The 20,462-nt window shown below is 41.6% G+C and overlaps 2 protein-coding genes across 2 annotated transcripts in view; one reads left to right on the top strand and one right to left on the bottom strand.

Moving 5' to 3' along the window:
* pkd1l2a (polycystic kidney disease 1 like 2a) overlaps positions 1-20,462 on the bottom strand; it is a 40,795-nt gene that overhangs the window by 9,901 nt on the left and 10,432 nt on the right. The window contains exons 11-24 of the mRNA XM_035419520.1: positions 18,740-18,848; positions 18,201-18,333; positions 17,470-17,667; positions 16,470-16,615; positions 15,515-15,697; positions 6,329-6,466; positions 5,378-5,533; positions 5,109-5,233; positions 2,665-2,782; positions 2,356-2,487; positions 1,783-2,008; positions 1,141-1,331; positions 521-751; positions 180-281 (exon numbers count right to left, since the gene is read on the bottom strand). Of these exons, the coding sequence (XP_035275411.1) occupies positions 180-281; positions 521-751; positions 1,141-1,331; positions 1,783-2,008; positions 2,356-2,487; positions 2,665-2,782; positions 5,109-5,233; positions 5,378-5,533; positions 6,329-6,466; positions 15,515-15,697; positions 16,470-16,615; positions 17,470-17,667; positions 18,201-18,333; positions 18,740-18,848 (2,188 nt within the window). The remainder of the gene's footprint in view (positions 1-179; positions 282-520; positions 752-1,140; positions 1,332-1,782; positions 2,009-2,355; positions 2,488-2,664; positions 2,783-5,108; positions 5,234-5,377; positions 5,534-6,328; positions 6,467-15,514; positions 15,698-16,469; positions 16,616-17,469; positions 17,668-18,200; positions 18,334-18,739; positions 18,849-20,462) is intronic.
* On the top strand, positions 10,274-15,423 carry LOC118227761 (protein CTLA-2-beta-like). The gene is made up of 5 exons (XM_035418611.1): positions 10,274-10,429; positions 12,314-12,343; positions 13,224-13,289; positions 13,800-13,942; positions 15,062-15,423. The coding sequence occupies exons 2-5, from the start codon at positions 12,316-12,318 to the stop codon at positions 15,119-15,121; spliced, it is 297 nt and encodes a 98-aa protein (XP_035274502.1). The 5' UTR covers positions 10,274-10,429; positions 12,314-12,315; the 3' UTR covers positions 15,122-15,423.

The raw sequence follows: 20,462 nt of genomic DNA, 5'->3' as shown, positions 1-20,462 counted from the left end.
AATAAACCAAGGAGACAAACCAATAAACCATCACGACTGTTGGGATTCAATAGTAGCCTATGGGGGTTATCAGCTTACTGGACCACTGCTTTACAAGGACAAACCACCCAGCGAACCCCTTGGTTCATACTTCAGAGGTGAATTTTGGGCGCTCTGAATGAGGTGCGATGTCAGCTGACCTGTGCGGAAGTGGATGCCCCCCGCCGGTGCCCTGTGCTGACGTGCAACATGTAGCGGTACTGAGCCAGGGGGTCGTTATCCTGAAGCATGGTCACCTTCAACTGCAGAGGGGCACAGAGGGCAGAGTTCACCAAAAACCAAACACACTGACAAACCAGAACTAAATAATCTTCAATAATGAGTGGATGATCTAATCACGAGAAACAAAACATCGGTACAATACTGTCCTTCAGCAACATTAAAAGTGATGTAAATCATACAGACATACACCTACACACACACCACAAATATGTGTACACAACTGGCATTGTGATTGGTCGGGAGGTGACTGAACAGAGACCTTGGCAGTGTCGGCAATGTCCTTCCTGCGAGCCCACACCACCACTATCAGGTAGGCCAGGAAGAGGGAGCCCACGAAGCAGACCACCACAGGGTTGTTGGCGAAGGTGGCGAAGAGCTCGGCCGTGCGCGAGACGTCCACCTTGTTGGGCATGACAAAGAAGGAGCTCCCAAAGAAGGTCAGGTGGTTGCACAGGCACTGAGTGGCCGATGCATTGGTGAGGGGGCCGACCTGAGGGGGGAAAGCCATCCAATGGAACGCGAGCATTGCGCAGCAGGTGGCCCTTGCCATTTAATGGCACAAAGTGAATGAAGTCATGGACCCGACTGCTTGTATTCAAGTTCTAATCTTAGCATGAATAGCATAATAGATACAGTTAGACATTGATGACTTTTTCATGCATTTCTAAGATATATAAATTACATGATTTCATTTACAAGAAGTAGCACATTGACAAGCACAGGGGCTGCAAAACATGGGGATGGGCTTAGCTGCATTTCCTTTTTCGTATTTTTATGACAAATGGCACAGGTACACAGACACTTACACCTATGTCCTGAGGGAACCTAGAGTAAAGATAAGGAAGAACAGAGACATATGTGTTCATGTGTACTGCTTACTCTGCATCCGTGGTTGTTCCAGCCGGCTTCAGCCTCGTCCCAGTACTTGCACTGAGCGGCAATGGAGGTGACGGACACTCTGGCATTGGTGGAGTTAACCCCCGCACTCACTACGGGTCTCACCAAAATAAAGTACTCTCCAACACCCGCTGCCAGTTCCTGTGGACCCAGTACCCATGTGTACTGCTCCTCTGCACAGACAAGACATCCCACAATCAATGACATGTGCATTCATAATAATAAAAATATTACCGTATTGCTGATATCACCTATTGATATAATTATAATTCTTGTCTTCTTCCTCATATTAGGCTAACACCACTACTACAACTACTACTACTACTACTACTACAAATAATAATAATAACTACTACTACTACTAACTACTAATACTACTACTAATAATAATTCAAATAATAGTAATAATCAATATCATTATCATCATCATCATCATAAGCAATCAGCATCATCACCATCATCAAAATAAGGAATCAGCATCATCATCATGAAATAAGTTGTTGATATATAACTAAGCTGACGCCCAAGGACACTTATAATAGGATAAAGCTCAATCATCAACAGAGGGCCTTGCTTGCTAAACCTCCTCCCCCATTCCTTTGCTCTGCATAGGGGGGACATCACCTGGCGGGACATCTGGGTGGGGCAGCTGTGTCTGTGCCTCGTAGTGGGCGTCCTTTGGGTAGTACTGGAACCCTAAGAGCAGGCGCAGGGTGATGTCTTCTGAGGGGTCCAGCCGGACCACGAGGGAGATGTTGGGCGTGGTCATGTTAATGGCCACCGTGCTGAAGTTTCTCAGGTCCAGGACTGTGCTGTTCACCTGCTGTCCATCGGGCCTTGGCAAGAAGATCTGGGGAAGGAGCACGAGTCGCAAGTCAAACAAGTGAGTGAGGTACAATGTGAAATGTGAAGTAAAGCATGTTTCTTTGTGTACTGTATTTGTAGCATGACACTCAAGGCTCAGCTCTCTCCTTGCTGTCCCTCAAAGTATTTGTATGTTCAAATACTTATGTTCCTCCAAAGGGATTTTCCCCTCTTATCATTATTCAAGACTGACTACATTGTAAAAGAAAGTACTAAGCCCCATATATTTTTTTATTTATTCTGTTACTTATTACTTTTTTCAAATGAGTAAACCTTACACAATGCACATTTATATGACTGTAGGACTGTTGCCAGGGGATACATTGCTCTGACCTCGATTTCTTTGGTCAGATTCGCCACAGGAATGACAGAGCCGTCATTTCTGGTGAGGGACAGGGATCCCACTGTCCCACTGATTGGCTCCTCCTCATGCCAGGAGAAGGGGTTTGTCGCAAAGCTCATCATCTGAGGATCAGTAACAGGAGAGACAGGTGACTCAGAAACAAGCAGGGAATTAGGACACGTGAAATAAACTCAGTGTCATCAATGGATGGACATTATTCTCAGGATCCTTCAAACAAGCACATAAACTCAGATGCACACACACACACACACACACACACACAGTGAAGCCAAACCCACCCGCACATCCACAGGTTCACCAGACACCAGATCTTCCTGCATGGGAGGGAAGGTGAAACTGGCTGTGGTGCTGTTCTGAACTTTGACGGCCTGACTCTGGAGCTGATCTGGCTCCATCCTGAAAGGCAGCATCAGCAAATACATAAGGACCACAGAACTAAGATCAGGAAGTCAAGGGTCTTGAGCTTGATCTCCACTTGAGTTGCAGGTGGAAAAGCGAGGCTAGAAGGTAGGTTTGGCTGTCCCTGTCATGCCGCCAGTCAGACCTGTGAGCATGGAGAAGTGGGGCATGTACGTGGCGGTGAGGAAGGTGAGCAGGAGGAGGCCGGGCCGTGGCACCAACGCGCCCTCCCGCACCTCGGTCCACGTTATGCCACACTGCTGTATACAGTCCTGTAGCATCTCAGCGGCCCGGGCCTAAGTTGACCCCCTACCGGGCCTAAGTATCGGGGAATTTATTATTTTTTTAAATGTATTTTTAATATGTTTTTAAAACTAGATACAGTGGGGCGGCTCGGTTGGAAAGCTCCCCAGTGACATCTGTTGGTTAAAACGTGAACGCACTATAGGACAACAGCAGGTCTGTGATCAGTGTTCTTTACCCTCATTGTGCATAGAGCATAGACCGCATAAAAATAGGCGTAGAGTGACGTTCAGCACGCTTCCAACTATCACAAGCTAACGTTACCTAGCAAGCCAATATTTCTTATTTAGTAGGCTAACCTCGTTAGAAACTGCGTTATCACTTCATCTCGTCAGTAAGTACATTCTTTTTATATTAACAGTGTGTAGGTAACCTTAAACGAATAGCATGAATGTAACGTTCGATACATTGTAACATTACATGACTTATTAATAGCCATCGAAATAACGACTTCACTTGTTTATTAACTTGATGACATTGATGTGCACAACAACGTGGTCATTTAGCTAGCTAGCTAACCAAACAGTCAGTAGCACAGATACATAGATATTTTGTTGTTGTTGAAATATGCCCTGCATTCCAAGGCTGTACATTGTTGTAAGATTCAGTATCCAGTCAATAGGCAGTGTTGTGCATATCCCGCCAGCTCGTTTCCAGCCCAAACCACTGCAAAGAGAGCAAACTTTTAGCTATTTCCATGGATAAAATCGCATTTATTATAATTATTTATTGGTAAAAACATTTACTTCATATCCAGAGAGATAGCCAACTACTTGCATGTTACATGACGTGTGTAGCTATTTAGTAATACAAATATATACGTATTTCAGGCTAGAAAATAATCCGTTAATCCAGAGAAATTGCTGAGTTGGTTTAGAATCTTTATCGCAACAGAATGTATCAAGGCTGGCAGCCCGAATCAAATTTGTTGTGACAGCTGCCGTCCAAAACAAACACCTGAGAGAGGCTGCCTGCGTGCGTGCCTTCCCCAACGCGTTACGTCATTGTTTTGCAATGCGCAGCTGTCGTAAAAACATGCTGGCTTCGATAAGCGGAATCAATAAGCTCGGAGGCATACGATTCCAATGAATAGGACAACTTGGAACCGGTTCTCGATTCCCATGCCTATTTAAATGTGTCCAGCATTCCAAGGCTTGTTGTAAGACTCAGTAGCCAATCAGGACTTTTTTCAAGTTTTTTGTAGAGTGCAAAAATTTTGATATTATTTATTTTAATTTAATTTAATTTAATTAATTTTGTTGTTGTTAAACACAGCGAGACTGTACATTGTTGTCAGATTCTTTGTAAGATTCTGCTATGCTGTAAATAGTTGTTGATTTTTTTAAATGCGTGTTGAATAAATGACTTATTTATAACAACATTCACATTACGTAGTCATATTTTCAAATCTCCAGTCAGCTTTTAGCACTGACTCAATGAAGGGCCTTATGGATTCTGTGTTATAGCTTTTTAAAATTCTCAATTCCACGATTCCGCCCGTAATTCTGTTATCACAGAAACTATAGGGCCCTACCTTAATCCTGCCATCAGTCTGTCACTAGCCCGCGCCAGGCCCCCGTCAAAAAAGACACTTGGCCGCCGGGCCGCCGGCCCCCGTCAAAAGATACTTGCCACCGGGCCTAACACCTTTTCTGGGGGAAACCCTGCTCTGGGTGCCAGTCAACTTAGCTTTCACTGTACATACAGTATGGTCGATATAAGAGCATCATACTCCAAATAACTTTCCCAGTGATAATGCCTTATTCTTACTACTACTAAAGAAATCACAGAAATGACAAATAAATTAGAACGGTTTCATTTTCAGAGACATGATGTGCAAATCTATACATAGCCTGCCTTCAGTAAGCTCTAGCCCTTAGTCAAATAGTAAAACTGTCACAGGCGTTATGCTGTCCTGTACAGTGCATTTGTTTATCAGGTAGTTTTAAAAAGTATAATCATAAACCCTGCTACACCTTTTGTTGTAGCCCATAATTTGGGGAAGAGGTGGATTTCTGACCTGTTGACGTAAACGGTGATCTCTGGGGAGCTGTAGACGATAGGCTCTTCACCGGTGCTCGTCCCATCCAGTAGAGCGGACTGCACATGGTCTATGGTGTTCAGCAGGACACCAGAGATCTCGCGCTGTGACAGAAAGAGAGAGGAACCTTTTCCCTTTCGTTTTTTAAGCTTTACTTAAAATGCAAAAAAAAATCTAATGGAACTCGGAGAAGCACCGTGTCAAAGAGCGCTGCTTGTTGTGACCCAGGCCCCAGAGCGGTAAAGCACCTTATTGCTTGAATTGGAGGATGACGTTAAGATGTTGCTGGCAGTCATGATGATGGGCCCCGCCGCCTCTTTCACTAGATCGGCCTCCTCCGTGTTGGAACTGTTAACGGACATCAGGATGAGGCTGAGGTTGCACAGCAGTGTGCTCGCCTGAATCTGGAGGAGAACCACAAAACTGACCGCAAGGCCACAGCAGCAATAATCATAATCTCTTTGAACATACTTCATCCCCCTGTTTTAGAATCTTTGTCCCAATTTGGAAGGCCAGTCCCATCACTACCACTGATTTTTTTCATTCTGTAGTCTGCCAGCTGAGCTGTGCAGTCACTGGGCTGGAGAACTGCTCTATTTATGATGATGATGATGATGGCTGCCTCGGTGTGTTGACCAAAACAAATTCCTCGTATGTGTAAACCTACTTGGCAATAAAACCTGATTCTGATTCTGATTCTGATGATGATGATGATGATGATGATTATTATTATTATTATTATTATTATTATTATTATTATTATTATTATGTATAACCTCTGTAGACATTTGCAATTAAATGTTAAATGCTTTGCATTACTGCCTGATGTCCCAACTAGGATTTTTCCCTAGCTATCTATTAATTTCTTGCCACATTACTTCAAATTACTACAGGGGACTACATATCCCACAATCCCAAACCATCCCTCATCCCTCCCACCACGGTCTACCCCAGGGGTCCTCAATCTGATCCAGAAAGGGCCAGTGTGGGTGCAGGCTTTTGTTCCAACTGGGCAGTTACACACCTGATTCTACTAATCAAGGTGCTTAGCAAAGATTCCAAGGGGTTGATTAGTAGAATCAGGTGTGTTACTGCTTGGCTGGAACAAAAGCCTGCACCCACACCGGCCCTTTCTGGATAAGATTGAGGACCCCTGGTCTACCCTTTCAGTGCTGAGCTTACTCCTCAGGACACTGTACCTGAGCAGAGGCTGTCAGCTCATCACTCAGGTGAGTGAGTCCTTCCAAGGCCACAGCAGTAGCCAGCACGTCCAGGCCATCACCGCTGGGGTCACTCTGCAGCACTGCAGACATGTTGGCCAGCATCTCCTCCCGCATCTTCAGAGGAAGAAATTCCGATCATCACACATCACTGTAATGAAGTCTTTATAAAGACACTCAGGAGTACTGCACATATCCACCCATACTCACATACTTAAGCATTTAACGGCCATAATTCCATTTAGAACATCCTATGTGAGCAGCTGCTGGTCACATGATTAATCATTGAAGGATTATTTTATTAATATTTTAGGTTTAGTTATTTTTCACACACATGCCTCCAGCCTCCACCTATACCCATAAAAACCTTCATACCTGCACCATCACATACATAGACAGATCTCCAACCTCCACTCTCCCTCACACACATGTACGCACGCACGCACAAACACACACACACATTTTTTGTATGACTGGTTTGCCATCCGCCAAGTTACGGCCAGTCGGGGGACCAAGAGTTTAGCACTTTACAGGGTTTCACACAAAAATAACCACAATGACTATAGACTCTCATGTCTTAAAAACATAGACATTTAATTCATGACATATAGAGAGTGGTTAGTATGCAACTTGGTGTTTTTGTACCAAGTTGAAGGAAAGGAAAGGAAAAGGAAAGGAAAAAGTGAAATTAGCGAGACGAGGCGGTAACAATAATATCAGCGGATGAAATAGACGTTTTGTTCATTTTCATATTTTAAGTAGCCTACAATTAATGTTAGTTTACAACTGAAATAAAACTACACCAAACCAATGTAAAGTAGCCTTTGAAAGAAACTAAAATACTAGGCTGTCAGGTAGCGTAACCACCCGTCACGAGCACGCATGGTATTTCAAATAGGCTACATATAACAGCGCCTCTGTCCTTGTGAGCTTGCAAGAGCGGTCTCCCACAATAACAGACTTCACAAGAATGCTAGTCCGGAGTTTTCCATTACATTACATTTATTTAGCAGACGCTTTTAACCAAAGCGAAGTACAAAAGTGATGGCCATTAAACAACTACAAAAGACAGGGTCGATAAGGGCTCGCGTTCTTAATGAGAAACACCCACTGAGTAAGCAGATACGGGAATAATGGGAGGATACGGGGAATAACGGGAAGCTCCGGCCCTTCCCTCAGTCCTGTAAATTTGAGCAACCCATAACCGCTCCTCATATGGCGTCAATTTAATGCCAAAAATCAGCGCGAGCAGATATTCACTGCGCGAGTAAAAAAAGCAGCCGCGCGCGCAGATATTCACTGCGCGAGCACAAAACCACTTTCACGCGCAAATTTCAACACCGCGAGTAAAACAATGAGCCGCACGCGAGCTAGTTCTACTCGCTCGCAAAATACTTCTCGCTCGCGAAGAGCCACTTTCTCCTCGCGCGGAGTAGAATTCATTTTTGTCAGTGTGGGGGCGGGGATGGGGAGGGGACTTATGCTAATGTATTCACTGGTATGATTGGTCACTCTAAATACGAAGCCCATACATTTTGTATGTCTTCTAACGGCAATGTTCTTGTTAGCTAAGGGACGATATGGAGACACAAATTGTGAGTAGCCTACCGGACACAATGCAGTGTTTATTAATATATGTCATTAAAGCCCCATTCAGATCAGATTTAGTGGGTAATACCTGGGTTAATGGAATGCCCATTGTCCTCTTGAAACCCAGCATTTAGGTGGGTATTTAGTGGGTCGGTACCATTCACACACTGGAGCTGGGTTGTTTACGATTCTATCGTCATTGCTAGGGCAACGGCTGTTACAGACCGCAGATTATTATTCTTTTAACGTTGTTAGACCTGTTTCTAACTAGCCGTAGTAACTGCCTAGCAATCGCTAGTTAGCTAGCTAACGTTGTTAGCGACGTTAACAACGTTAGCTAGCGTAGCCAGCTCAGATAACGTTACTTACAACTACCAGCCAGGTCTATTGCAAACGATTGCAAGCTAGCTAAAACGTTAGCGGTTGCTAACTTGCTAGCTAGCTAATAACGTTAGCTAACTGTCAAGACGTTACAGCCGACCCACTAAATACCCACCCAAACGCTGGGTTTCAAGAGACACTGCATTGTGTCCGGGCGCGGCCATGTTGTCGATTTGGAGCCAAAACCAGAGTTAAGCGGTTCTGTGATTTTTACAATTGTGATTGACACAACCTGAACGAACGATTGCAGAACTAACTTGAGGCTAGCTGACTGTCTGCCGTTATGTTTTAAAATATATTTATCAAATGTTTACGGAGTTTAATTTCCATTTGTTACTGTACTGTGTCATGTAATCACGTTATATGTATGACATTAATAATACAATTATGTTCAGTCATCTTCAATTTATGTTTCTCAGCAAAACGAATATGCTTAGCTAGCATATCAGCTTGCCAGTGAGCTAGGTAGGCTATCCGTGGTTAGCTCACGCATTAGCAATATGAACCACAGGGGAAGAACATCGACTACACTGATGGTCAGTCAATCAGGCTACTGGTGATTTGAGTAGGCTAATTTTCATATAACTGTCTGGTAGACCAGTGTTAACCGAGCAAGTTATCGTCATAGGTTTTCGCCACAGTCAGTTAATGAGCCAGTAACTGCTACTACTCCATCGCTGTTTGTGGTGTTCACTTGCTGTGTGACGCTAGCTGACCGATCGTTCGCAAGTCACTTTTTACCGAATAAAAATTAACACTGTCAGCGGTGATTAACAAATCTACCAAGTATTTTAATAACGGATCTACAGGCGTGTAAATATGACAACGCACTTTGTACAGCAAGTTTTCCACCTGGTGCATGAAGACAAAAATAATGTACATTGAATTTCTAATTATTATTAGGCTATTTTTTTATTTTATTTTTCTTGTAGATCACCAAAACCAAAGGAGAAAAGCCAATATACGCAAGGAGCCCCCAGGACCGATTCTGAGAACCACTGTTTTAAATGCTCTTGTCGGTCTCTTAAATGCTAAAACATGTTCCTTTCTAAATGCCAATCTTACAAAGATGGTCAATTTCGTTAAATTCTGTGTGTGTGATTTCATCGTGTGTTGTATGTTATCCAGCAAATAAACCTTAGACTCTTAATTCGCTTCGTGAAACTGAAAATTTTGCAGTGTTTATCCCAAAATCGCGATTATAGTAGCTTTGTCACATGCGTGAAGCATGGCTCAGGTAGACATTTACGGAATGTACACGACTGACAAGCCGTCAAACACGTTTGACAGATTGAATATTTGCAGCTTAGGGTTAGCTAGCTAGTCAAATGGCTTGGTAGCCGAAGTTGCGAACTGTTTTAGCATAGGCTACTGGACTACCAAATATAGCAAGCTGACTATGCTTTCTGCCAACTAATTATTTGGTTAAATAGGCTAAAGGAAATAGCAAAAATGACTCGGCTACCGAAAAACTTCAGAGGAGGATTATTTTATGGTCGTCTAGTGCAGCTGTAAGTAGCAGACGCCATAATGAAATCACTACGAAATGGGATGCCTGCATTTTCTGACATCGCACAGGTGGACCGTGGTCGGAGCCGCAATGTCAAGGCCAAGAGGCGCCATCGCCCACCCAGTGACCATAGACTGTAGCCCCTACTGTAGCTTAGTCCTCTGCAGTAGTCAGGAAGTGACGCAAACTGTACCTCATTGGTCCACAACAAATATTATAACAGTGCCCAAATGACACAATAAATCATGAAATCGACCCATGGACAGTCATAAGACGAATAAAATACACATATTGTGACATTGTTCTCATGAGAAAAAATCATTGACTTTGTATTTTGACCGCATTTGTACCGTAGACTTACATGGAAACCGGACATGAAAACACCTATACTGGAGCCAACCGTAGTGGCGCTAGTGAGCAACCAGGAACAACAAGACCAGGAAATGAGCTTCAAAAACGAAGTCTGGGTTTGGCCGCTTGGTTTTACTCGCGGTGTAGGAATTTACACGCGTGAGTTCTGTGCTCTCGCAGTGAATTGACGCCATACATATCCTCGCGCCTCCAGACTTAGCCTCCGCTCGAGTGACAAGGCATCGCTGGTAAGATTCACTTTTCACTTACAGGCATTAAAATAGTTTACAACATAAACGACAAATTTACACAACAAAACGTTACCTGTTTTCTGTGTATATAGAAGAGAGACTGTAAACAGCGGAATGTTAACATATTGCGTGTTGTTTAAGCAAAGATAGCCTATGCTGTTTTGTTTTGTGTGCGGAAATATAGCCTATATCTGAAACGTTTTTCCAAAGATATGTCGCACAGCATCTTATCAAATGCAGTGGAACAAGAGTCTGCATAAATCCCTCGGAACTATATTCATTCTAGATTTGCCTTAATCTGTAGTAAAATCTCTTATCTTGTGAGACCCAAGATAGAAATGTATATTATTTATTAATTTGAAAGGTCCGGTCAGCAAAATTTGATCCGCTTTTAAAGGAAGTAATGAGTCAGTGGTTTAAAAAAAAAGACTCCGACAAAGTTCCAGGAAAGAGAACGAAACATGGGTGATTACCACTGGAACTATTAAAAGAATAATGCAATGAAACTGCGGACGGCATTGGCGTTTTGTTCGGTGAGATTTAACAGCCACTGAAAAATGCATGCATAGTGTACATTTTGTTTGTAAGCATGCATGCATAGTGTTTGTAAGGACTAAAAAATGTGCAAATTGCACATACATAAACCATATGAATTTGAAATATGTCTTTTAAAGTTATTATGAGAAAATGCAAAGTAAAGTTTTAATGAATTTAACCATTTTTATTACTTTATTATAGAAACGACGTTAAAAAGTATGGGTTGGGGACAAGCCCAAACAGTGAAATTCTGGCACATTTGAATTTTCAACATACTGAAAAAGTATTAAAATGTTATCATTGAGACACAGTTCTTTTTTTCATAGCTACTACAACCTAACCCTAACAAATACAATAATTGTTTTTTCTATAAAATATTTTTTTTCTTGAAAATCTACCCGGGATACAGAAAAACTCCGTTAACTGAAGAATCACCCAGTCCTAAAATCCGCAATTAAGTTCGCTTTTTTGAGCCATGGGTTCCCTCGTCAGATTTCCAATACATTTTTACCATTGGGTTTTCGTTTTTTGGCGAAAATAAGGTCACAGACCTTGAACGTGAACGTAAGCCTTAGAGAACTCCACGTTTTGCTCTACGAGATAAATTACACCCACTATTATCACCACCGTGGATTTCTAAGCTATGTGCTTTTAAAAAAGTTGCTAACAAGTTCCTATATTGAAACTACAACAATGGCCGCTTTCTAGCAATCGCCACTCAAGTTTCCCTACTAGCCCGCCTGCACCTGACAACCGTTGTAGTTTCAATAGAGCAACTTGTTAGCAACGTACTTTTTTAAAGCACATAACGTCTTCTAAATTTACGGTTGGGATATTAATTGTGTAATTTATCTTGTAGAACAACGTGTAACTCTCGTCGACATACGTTAACCACAGACCTTATTTTCGACTGAAAACGAAATCCCTATGGGAACATGAATTGGAAATTTGCCGAGGCAACCCATGGGGGAAGTAACTCCCGAGTTGGCTTACAAAAAGACGTGATAACTGTAACATTTGTAAGCGTAGCAGTAGTCTCGGGTGTCAAAAGAAGCAGGCTGGGGACACCGAGTGTTCTAGAGGAGAACTGCAGACGTCTCTCCCGAATCGGTGGTGAAGGATTGCGCAAGAATGCAGTTGAAAATAGCTATTGGCTATTACAAATTTGGGTCAGAATTGTATATAGTCAGCCCCACATTTCGCGCCAGATTGGAAAAAAACAAAGGCTGGACATTAACAACAGTGGATTAGTAAATTACTGATGTTGTTTAATGAACAATGTCTCTTTGCAAACTTCTTATTGTAGTCTGTGTTGCAAAGTGTGTGACCTCTCTGTTTTTACAGCAATGGACAATGATTTGGAACGGACAGCTGGTAAGATGAGAGTGTACAGAGCAATTCAGATCAAAACTACAACAGCCAACAAGCAACAGTGGAAAATCCAGGTTCAGAAAGTGAAAGCACACTGCAGTATTCTGTTCACCTGGATTTGCTAATTAGCACAATTCTTCAGCCATGGGGTAGAACTAGTTAATGAAATCCACTGGCTGAGTTTATGGGTGGAAGAAATATATGCTTGTACTTTAACTTTCTGGCCTCTGGACTTTACCCCTCTGCCAACCTCAAAATTTCATAAGAAAAAAATGTAGGAAAAGCTACACAGTCTTCAGTCAAAATAACAGTCAACAAATTAGATAACTGTTTCCAGTTTTGAGTTAGTTTAGTGGATTTGTTTGAACTCTGAACTCCAAATTTCATGTGTTAAATCTCACAGACCACAGCAGGCGTGGACAGTCATCCTAAATTAGGGCAACTCACACAGAACAAAATATCACCTGGTAATATTAATTCACAATTTATTTGATAAACATTACCAAACATTTTATAGGCTGATGCATTTCAGATCTGAACTGGCTTTGAGGGTGTGCAAGATTCAAACCCCCCTGTCAAGTTAACATCCATTTATCTTAAAAAAAATAATAATAATTTTTTAAAGAAAATGTTTTCACTGCATATTGTATGTACTTTCATGTAATACTATGGTGTGATCATTTATGGTTGTAAATTCTGGAGTGATTGATGGAATAGTTAAGTTATATTTATTTATTTATTTATTTATTTAAAGGATTGTGTTCCAATTGGACCATGCTGATGTTAATTGCTTGTTAACTTTGAGAATTTACACTTAGTGCCCACTTATAGCTACTTATATTTTGGATGGTCTAATTTGTGTGTGACCTCACTGTCTTCATAGAACTTTACGATAATGACAACGAAGAAGAAGTAGAAAAAGCCTGGAAGGAGTGGAAGCAGACATTTGGTAAGACTGGAGCATTGGGGTTTCATTTAACTCAAACACAAAATTAACTTACTATTCACTCTGTCAAAGCAACTGAAATCCAACAACAACTTCACTTGGCAAATATCTGATCAAAGATGTATAGAATAAAACTTGTAATAAGTTTTCATGATTATGTAAATAGAATGTTGTGTGTTATTCAGTTCAGATTTTTTTTTCTTCATAAGAACTTGGTGGTATATTCAGGAAAGATGGTAGCATTTTAGCGCCACTGAAATTCACCTTTTACATTGGTACTAAACTGCATCAAAAAAAAATCCGGGAGAACTTTGAAAGGACTTTGCTGGCCTTTTAAGCACTGGTGTGCAATATTCAATAGACCCTGGCTCCCTATTACAGAATATGGTGGTGAAACTCCAGATTTGGGGGGCTGTAATGCATGCATGTTAAACTCCAGTACAATTTACCCATCTAGTCCTTATCAAGGTCATATTTCCTGCCCTTGTTTTCTGCCTCTCTTTGCACAACCAGAGAAGTCCTACGGGACCCCTGAAGAAGAGGAGCGTCGTAAGAAAGCATGGCTCGACACACGGGCCTTAATAACAGAGCACAACAAGGAGTATCTGGAAGGAAGAGAAAGTTACTCCATGGGGGTTAATCAGTTCACTGACATGGTATGGTCCCTTTCTTTACATTAACATTTAGGCCTTTAGCAGGCGCTCCTATCCAGAGTGGCTAGTGGGTCTATAAAGCCCAAGCCATCATGGAGAATACGCACAGCAGTACAGGGGACAGCACTGTGGTGTGATGGTTGGGGGATGGTTGGGGGACTGGGTTGGTAACCAAAAGGTTGCAGGTTCAATATATACCCTTAAGGTACTTAACCTAAATTGCATCATCTAGCTGTATAAGTGGATACTATGTTGAAATGTATAACAATAATAACAGTTAATACTAAGGTATAGTGTTGGATGTAGGAAGTAGCACTGGTCTGGATTTAACTACTGGGTTTATATAGTAGTCCAGTGATTAGCTGGGACAGTATGCATTTTAAACAGGTCATCTCCATCAGGTTATCAACTCATTGGTATCATTTTATAGCACTCAGTAAAGACATTTTGGGTTCTGTCTGCATCAACTGTACAGACGTGCATTTAAGATGACGAATGTTCGTGGCAAGTTTGCAGTTAACAGTTGAACGATTTTAAATGAACATTCCATTTAGTTGGATGTGACTAAATGGAAAAAATCAGCTTGGCCAACATTAATAAAAGTGGAAAATACCTAGCTAGATTAAGTCTAATAATGCTAGCCAGCTGATTTTTTGTTTACATGAACAAATATTACATTTATCAAAGTGAATTATAACAGCCAAATGATTGTCAACTTATTTGTTCTCTTGGTGTCTTTCCTGTCAGCAGCCATTTTTGTTTGCGGCACACTGCCTTTTCAGACTGTTAGGTAACGTTACCTAACGTTTGTGGCGAACAGAAAAAAGTCTGAATATGTTTAAATATGTTTGCGAACGGCCTCTGTCTTGAAAGCATGTCAGGTATCGCAGACCTCCTGGTGCACGTACCACTGTCAGCTCATCAGAGGTCTGCTAGTCAATGGCCTTGCCCAGGGAACTTTACTTTTAAGTGAACAAGCGGGAGATTGAGTCAAGCGTTTTCAAAAGCATGAGAAAGAGAGAGAGAGAAGAAATTTTTGTGTTAAAATTTTTTTTTTTAAAGAAAGGGATGGGCAGCAGTTCAGGGTAACTTCAATTTGACTCTGTTCCTTTCCTCCCACAGCTTCCAGGTGAACTTCCTCCAATGGGACATCTTTCAAGTCCCAGTGAGGAGAGAGGGTGAGGTTGTCCATTCCCACCTGGAGAGTGAATACCAGTCTCTGCCTTCAGTTTTTTGCTTTTCTCTTTGGTTTGCGCCAGTTGCACCCTGTTTATTTAGCTCAGCTGTGTCCAACACTAGTTGGATTTATATAATCTAGTAATCGATATAACAGTCTTCTCCTCCACATATGTCTGGAATCTCTGCATATGGTGATTAAATGAATCTCATAGGTTGGAACAACAGTTCTTTGTCTCTGAAAACTATATAAACTCATGTATTTGACTTTATATTTTTGAAGACTGTACTTAAAGGACCTGACTCTGTCGTTTGTTATCTTTATCTTCAACACCATCATTTTTGTGAAGAAATTCCTACAAAACACACACACACGCATGCACACACTGCTTGTCATACCTCCATCCTGGTGCTCTTTTCCTTTTCCCCTCCAGTGCCCTCGTTCAGCTTGGCGGACACAGATTGGTACATATTTGCCAGGACTGTCCCAGAGAGCTTGCCCTGCTGCTGCAGCTTTGACACCTGCTCTGAAACCTGGGTCTGCAGGTCCTGCACATTGGAGCCTGAACTGGTGTCCGTCACCTGCACCAAGCACCAACACATACACTCAGGCATTTATTCCTTATCCACAGAAACAAGGATAAATTGTGTCCATTAAGGTTTAGGCAAAGAACATGGTATCTCATGACATCAGAATTGCAGTCAGTAGTAGCAGCCAGCAGCATTGGGGCAAATAGAATTTAAATGCAGTAAATTCAGGAAATTTATTCCAGTTCAGTTACTTAATTGAGTAATCCCCATAAGATTATTTCAGAAAAATCCCAATAAGTTTTTTCAAATTAATGGACTGAATTTAAATGAATTTCCTGAACTGGCTGAATTGAAATGAAACTAGGCCCTGCCCTGGTTGCCAGTACAGTAGGGCCTTTGCCTCCGGGCAGTCTACCGGTTACCCCTCCCTTTCACTCGGCAGACCACCAGCACTCAACGCGTCGGAGAAGGCCACTTCACACAGAGTTGGCACAGGCGGACTGTAGGTGCCTGCCTGACCAGAGAAGTCGCTCGTGAACAATAAGATGAGGGTTTGCCCACCGAGACCCTCCCATCCTGGGCGACGCTGTGGCCAATTGGGCGTCGCCTACAAAGCACCCATCCGCTATCAGCTTGTGTGCACTGAGAAATACATTGAAGGCGACGGGAACCACACATGCATGCATCTTCAGAGAAGCCTCACGCGCAAGATCTTTTTCAGATTGGTCACACAAAACACAATCTGTCCAAGTATTCAGAGATGGTTCTCCTTAAAATCATCGTGGTAGAACCTTGAATTGAGACCCATGTCCTGATAACGCACCTGGGTAGTCAATGAGTAGCTCTCACTGAACCCTGCCTTGTTTTCCACAGTGGCAGACAGAGTCAGACTGTAGTCCTTCTTCTTATCCCCGAGAGGGAGGAAGAGCGACGTCATGGCAGGAACATTTCCACAGTCTAGATGTTTACCTGAAAGCAAAGACAGGAGCACAATAGAACACATTAGTATAGGGATTCTCAACTCTGGTCCTGGAGGGGCACAGAGTATGTTGATATTTGTTTTTACCTTAAATTCAGTAACTAGTTTAGACCCAGGAGATCATGGGCCTGTATCGCAAGGCAAGGTTACAGAGTTAGCTAACTCAGTCATCCTGTTTTGTGATACAGGCACCAGGAAAAGTGAGTTAACTTCCACCTTCGCTAATGTGTGGTGAGCGTTCTGGCGCAAATTGGCTGCCGTGCATCACCCAGGTGGGTGCTACACATTGGGGGTGGGTGACGTGAGTTCCCCTTCACTGTAAAGCACTTTGAGCATTTGGAAAAATGCTATATAAATGTAATTATTATTAATAATAATAATAATAATAATAATAATAATAATAATAATAACTATGACTAACTACATTAATTGATCGAATAAGTGCTGAGTAACAACAGAAACCAACTGACCCTGCTGCTCTCAGGACTATGTTTGCAGACCCCTGCATTAAAATAACTTTTCGGTAAAACTTCAAGTTGGAATGTGGTTACTACCAACATACTACTTGTTCATCAGTTTCAAATAGCTGAGTGTGTTGTCTGTTGATTTAAATAAAGTTATCAGTCGAGTTGTTTATAAAGTTGAATCCATCTTATTTCGGCTAGGATTTCTTACCTTAAGAGTTTTACCGCTCAATTTCTTGAGGTTTTGCTGCTCTTATATTATCCATTCATTTTAATGCCTATTTTCAATTGCACACATCATTTTCTCACTGTAAAACATGGATAAAGTCTTTGCTGAACGAATGCAGACAAAAGAAGGGTCCAAGGACACAGGCCCTCACCTTTCCCAGCACTGAGGCAGAAAGTACAGGGGCTTGAACAGGATGGCATGGGCATGGAGCAGGTCACAGTAAAAGGTGTCAGAATTGTCCCCTTCAAAGGGTCGATGCTACACGTGAAGCCAGGACGGGGGGGACTGGGGGTGGGTCGATTCAGGTCAATGGTATAGGTGTCAGATCCAGACTTCCCGTTAGCTATGCCTGGATGAGAGCAAAGAGTACTGACATGAAGAAAACCCCCCAAAAATTTAAGTTCCTATTATTATTGTTATTTCACATGAATTATCTCTATTCAAATAGCGGGAAACAATATGCCTTGTATACATTTTCCTTGTTTTTTAAAGAGAATTTTGAGGAACTCAGTTGGTAAAGGCGGGGCTATTTTGGTTTCCATTAGCATTAATCCCCCCCGAAACAACATGGCAGGCACCCACGGACCATCAGTTGTCAGGGAGAGACGGTGACAGTTTCTCCTACAATCCTGTTCATAATTATTGGCTTTAGCTACTTAGTGTATGTCCCTTTATTTGTTATCATTCTGGAAGGTGTTAACTAAAGTTGGGACCATAAGTGTCAAGCCTGTAACAGTTCTGACCTGACCTAACAATGGTCATTTTTGGTCATTAATACATTAAGAAAATGTAGATAAGTATTAAATTTCAACTTCTTTAAAAAAAAGTGTTTTAAATTGACCTGCAACTAGACTAGACAAATGTACGTGTGCATAACCCCACCTAGGACCACAACTTTGATATTCAGCTTGGCAGCTTTTAGCTCGGAACTTGACAGTTGCAGACTGCTGGGGCCCGTATCCTTGAGTATTAGTTTCCCTGGCATCTTGGAGTCATAACACCGCTTCAGGCCGTCCTGAAAAATTAAAACATGTTCAACCACAGACGGTTACAGTGCCCTCCAAAAGTATAGAAACAGTAGAGTGACATTTGTTATTTTTTCTATATACTTAGATTATTTAAGGTATTTAGAGATTTGAGATAAAAAATGTTTTACTGTTTATTCAATCATATTTTGCACTTACACTGAATACATTACATTACACAGTCCCCTAAAAATGAATTCCCTGCTATTATTTGTGTGTTTACACTATAACATGACCATGTGTTTAAAATCATTTTGCCGGAATGATCTTATTCAATTAAGCTTATACATAATATGAAGAACACAAACAATAGCATGCATAATATTATTAATATTAGTTCAAGAAGCATTACGTCTGATGGTGAGATAAATAGGTACAGCAGGCAGGGTTACTTACTTCCACATCATTGATGTCCACTGTGTACCATTTAATAGTCTGGCAGCCCTCGCAGGTCAGTTGCAGGTTAATGTTTTGATTGGCGTTCACTGGGTTGCAGGCAGAACAGCTGCAGAGTGAAGGATGTTTGTTTTCACTTAAGGGGCAGAGACTGTTCAGTGTACAGTCACTCTCACTGTGCATCACTTGTATACTGGATATATAACATCAAGAATACGGCATGACCAAACGTCACTTTGAGATTGATTTCGGGTTGAAGAGTTGATCTTATCCAAATGAGAGTAGCTTTTCTGGGGACCCGTGTGTGATTACACATGATATATTGTGGAGGTCAGCTTCCAAAAAGACATTATAAAATAAACTTCCCAAGACATGTGCCTGAAAATGGTAAACAGACCTAGACAGCACCTACCACAAGTGTTATCATCAGATATTCACACTTTGAACCTCAAGGAGTCAAATCACAGCTGCGTATATAAATGTAAAAAACATTAACAAACCTGTAAATGATTAGAAGACCATTTACTGTAACAATTACCCACATCTACACATTCATATTCAGAGAATAATGTTTACCATCTTGAACAAGTCATATAGACCAGATGCACATACACAAAACTCGCAGCACAAATTGTAGCCTGATAAGGGAATGTTTGCATGTATGCACAGTGCATACATGCAAACAGTTTTGCATATGAAGTGGAGATCAGAAGGCACAGTTAAACTCCTGCTTATTCCGTTGAATATTTTCATTGGATGTGAGGAAATTGATGTATTTGCAAGTGAGAGTGTATCTAGCACTACGGACAGCACACAACAAAACGCTCCCTCTGTGGTGGCAGTTGTCGATTGAAATGATCCAGAGGAGAGACAAAGTAATGTTGCTTGGCTATTGCCGGGATGGAATGGGAACATTTTGTGGGAGGTTCTAGGCTATCTTTTATTTCTTCCAGAAGAGTAGTTAGTTGTGTGACTACTTAATCTGTACCGTTTGATGATTTATTGTTCAGGGAGTTGAAACAGTGTGATTCTTGTTGCAAAGATTTCTAGGCCTATGCCTTTGTCTCCTTCTTGCTTTCGTCTTCATTTACACCTGCTCTTTAGAGGTGGAGAAATTTCATGCAAAACATCAACCCTCGTTAATTGCGTACATTTAGTAAACTCAATGGAATACATAATCAGCCAGACTTATAATATCTCTGCCTGTTTTATGCACAACCCTCCCTTAAATGCACTGCATTAATGATAGAAGCGGCCATTGCCATAACTCAGACATGCAAACTGCACTTCCAGCTCCATGCACCTGTTTGGTACTTAACATGCATGTCTCTGGAGCAGAATGCATCATATCCGTGTCTGAAACTAGTCACAAAGAGCTTAGTACATCTGACCCTAATGACCAGATTTACTAAGGAAATAGACACAGCTCAAAAATATTCGCAATATTGTGTCTCCGTTGCGGTTGAAATACTGGCATATTATTGACTGATTTACCAAAACTAATAAAATAAATACACACCCTCATTTGCAATTTTGGGGTAGGAGGCACCCATTAAAAGGTTCAGAAACAATATGGCATGCTTACATGTTCAGATTACTAGGCGCTAAGAAATGGATATGGAGCACTGAGGCACAAGTAGCGGGTAACGAGGGAACCACAAACAAGAAAACTTAAATTTACAGATCAGGAAATACAGGTAATGGTCAAGGAAGTCGGCCTACG

Source organism: Anguilla anguilla, chromosome 5, assembly GCF_013347855.1.
Source record: "Anguilla anguilla isolate fAngAng1 chromosome 5, fAngAng1.pri, whole genome shotgun sequence".
NCBI classification, from domain to species: Eukaryota; Metazoa; Chordata; class Actinopteri; order Anguilliformes; family Anguillidae; genus Anguilla; species Anguilla anguilla.
This window is presented reverse-complemented; position numbering and strand designations above follow the sequence as displayed.

Excerpts from the sequence above, each read along its gene's own strand:
- LOC118227761 (XM_035418611.1), top strand. The coding sequence starts at position 12,316 with ATGGACAATGATTTGGAACGGACAGCTG. Across the intron at positions 13,290-13,799 it reads GGAGTGGAAGCAGACATTTG|AGAAGTCCTACGGGACCCCT; the intron begins GTAAGACTGGAG and ends TTGCACAACCAG. Across the intron at positions 13,943-15,061 it reads TTAATCAGTTCACTGACATG|CTTCCAGGTGAACTTCCTCC; the intron begins GTATGGTCCCTT and ends TTCCTCCCACAG.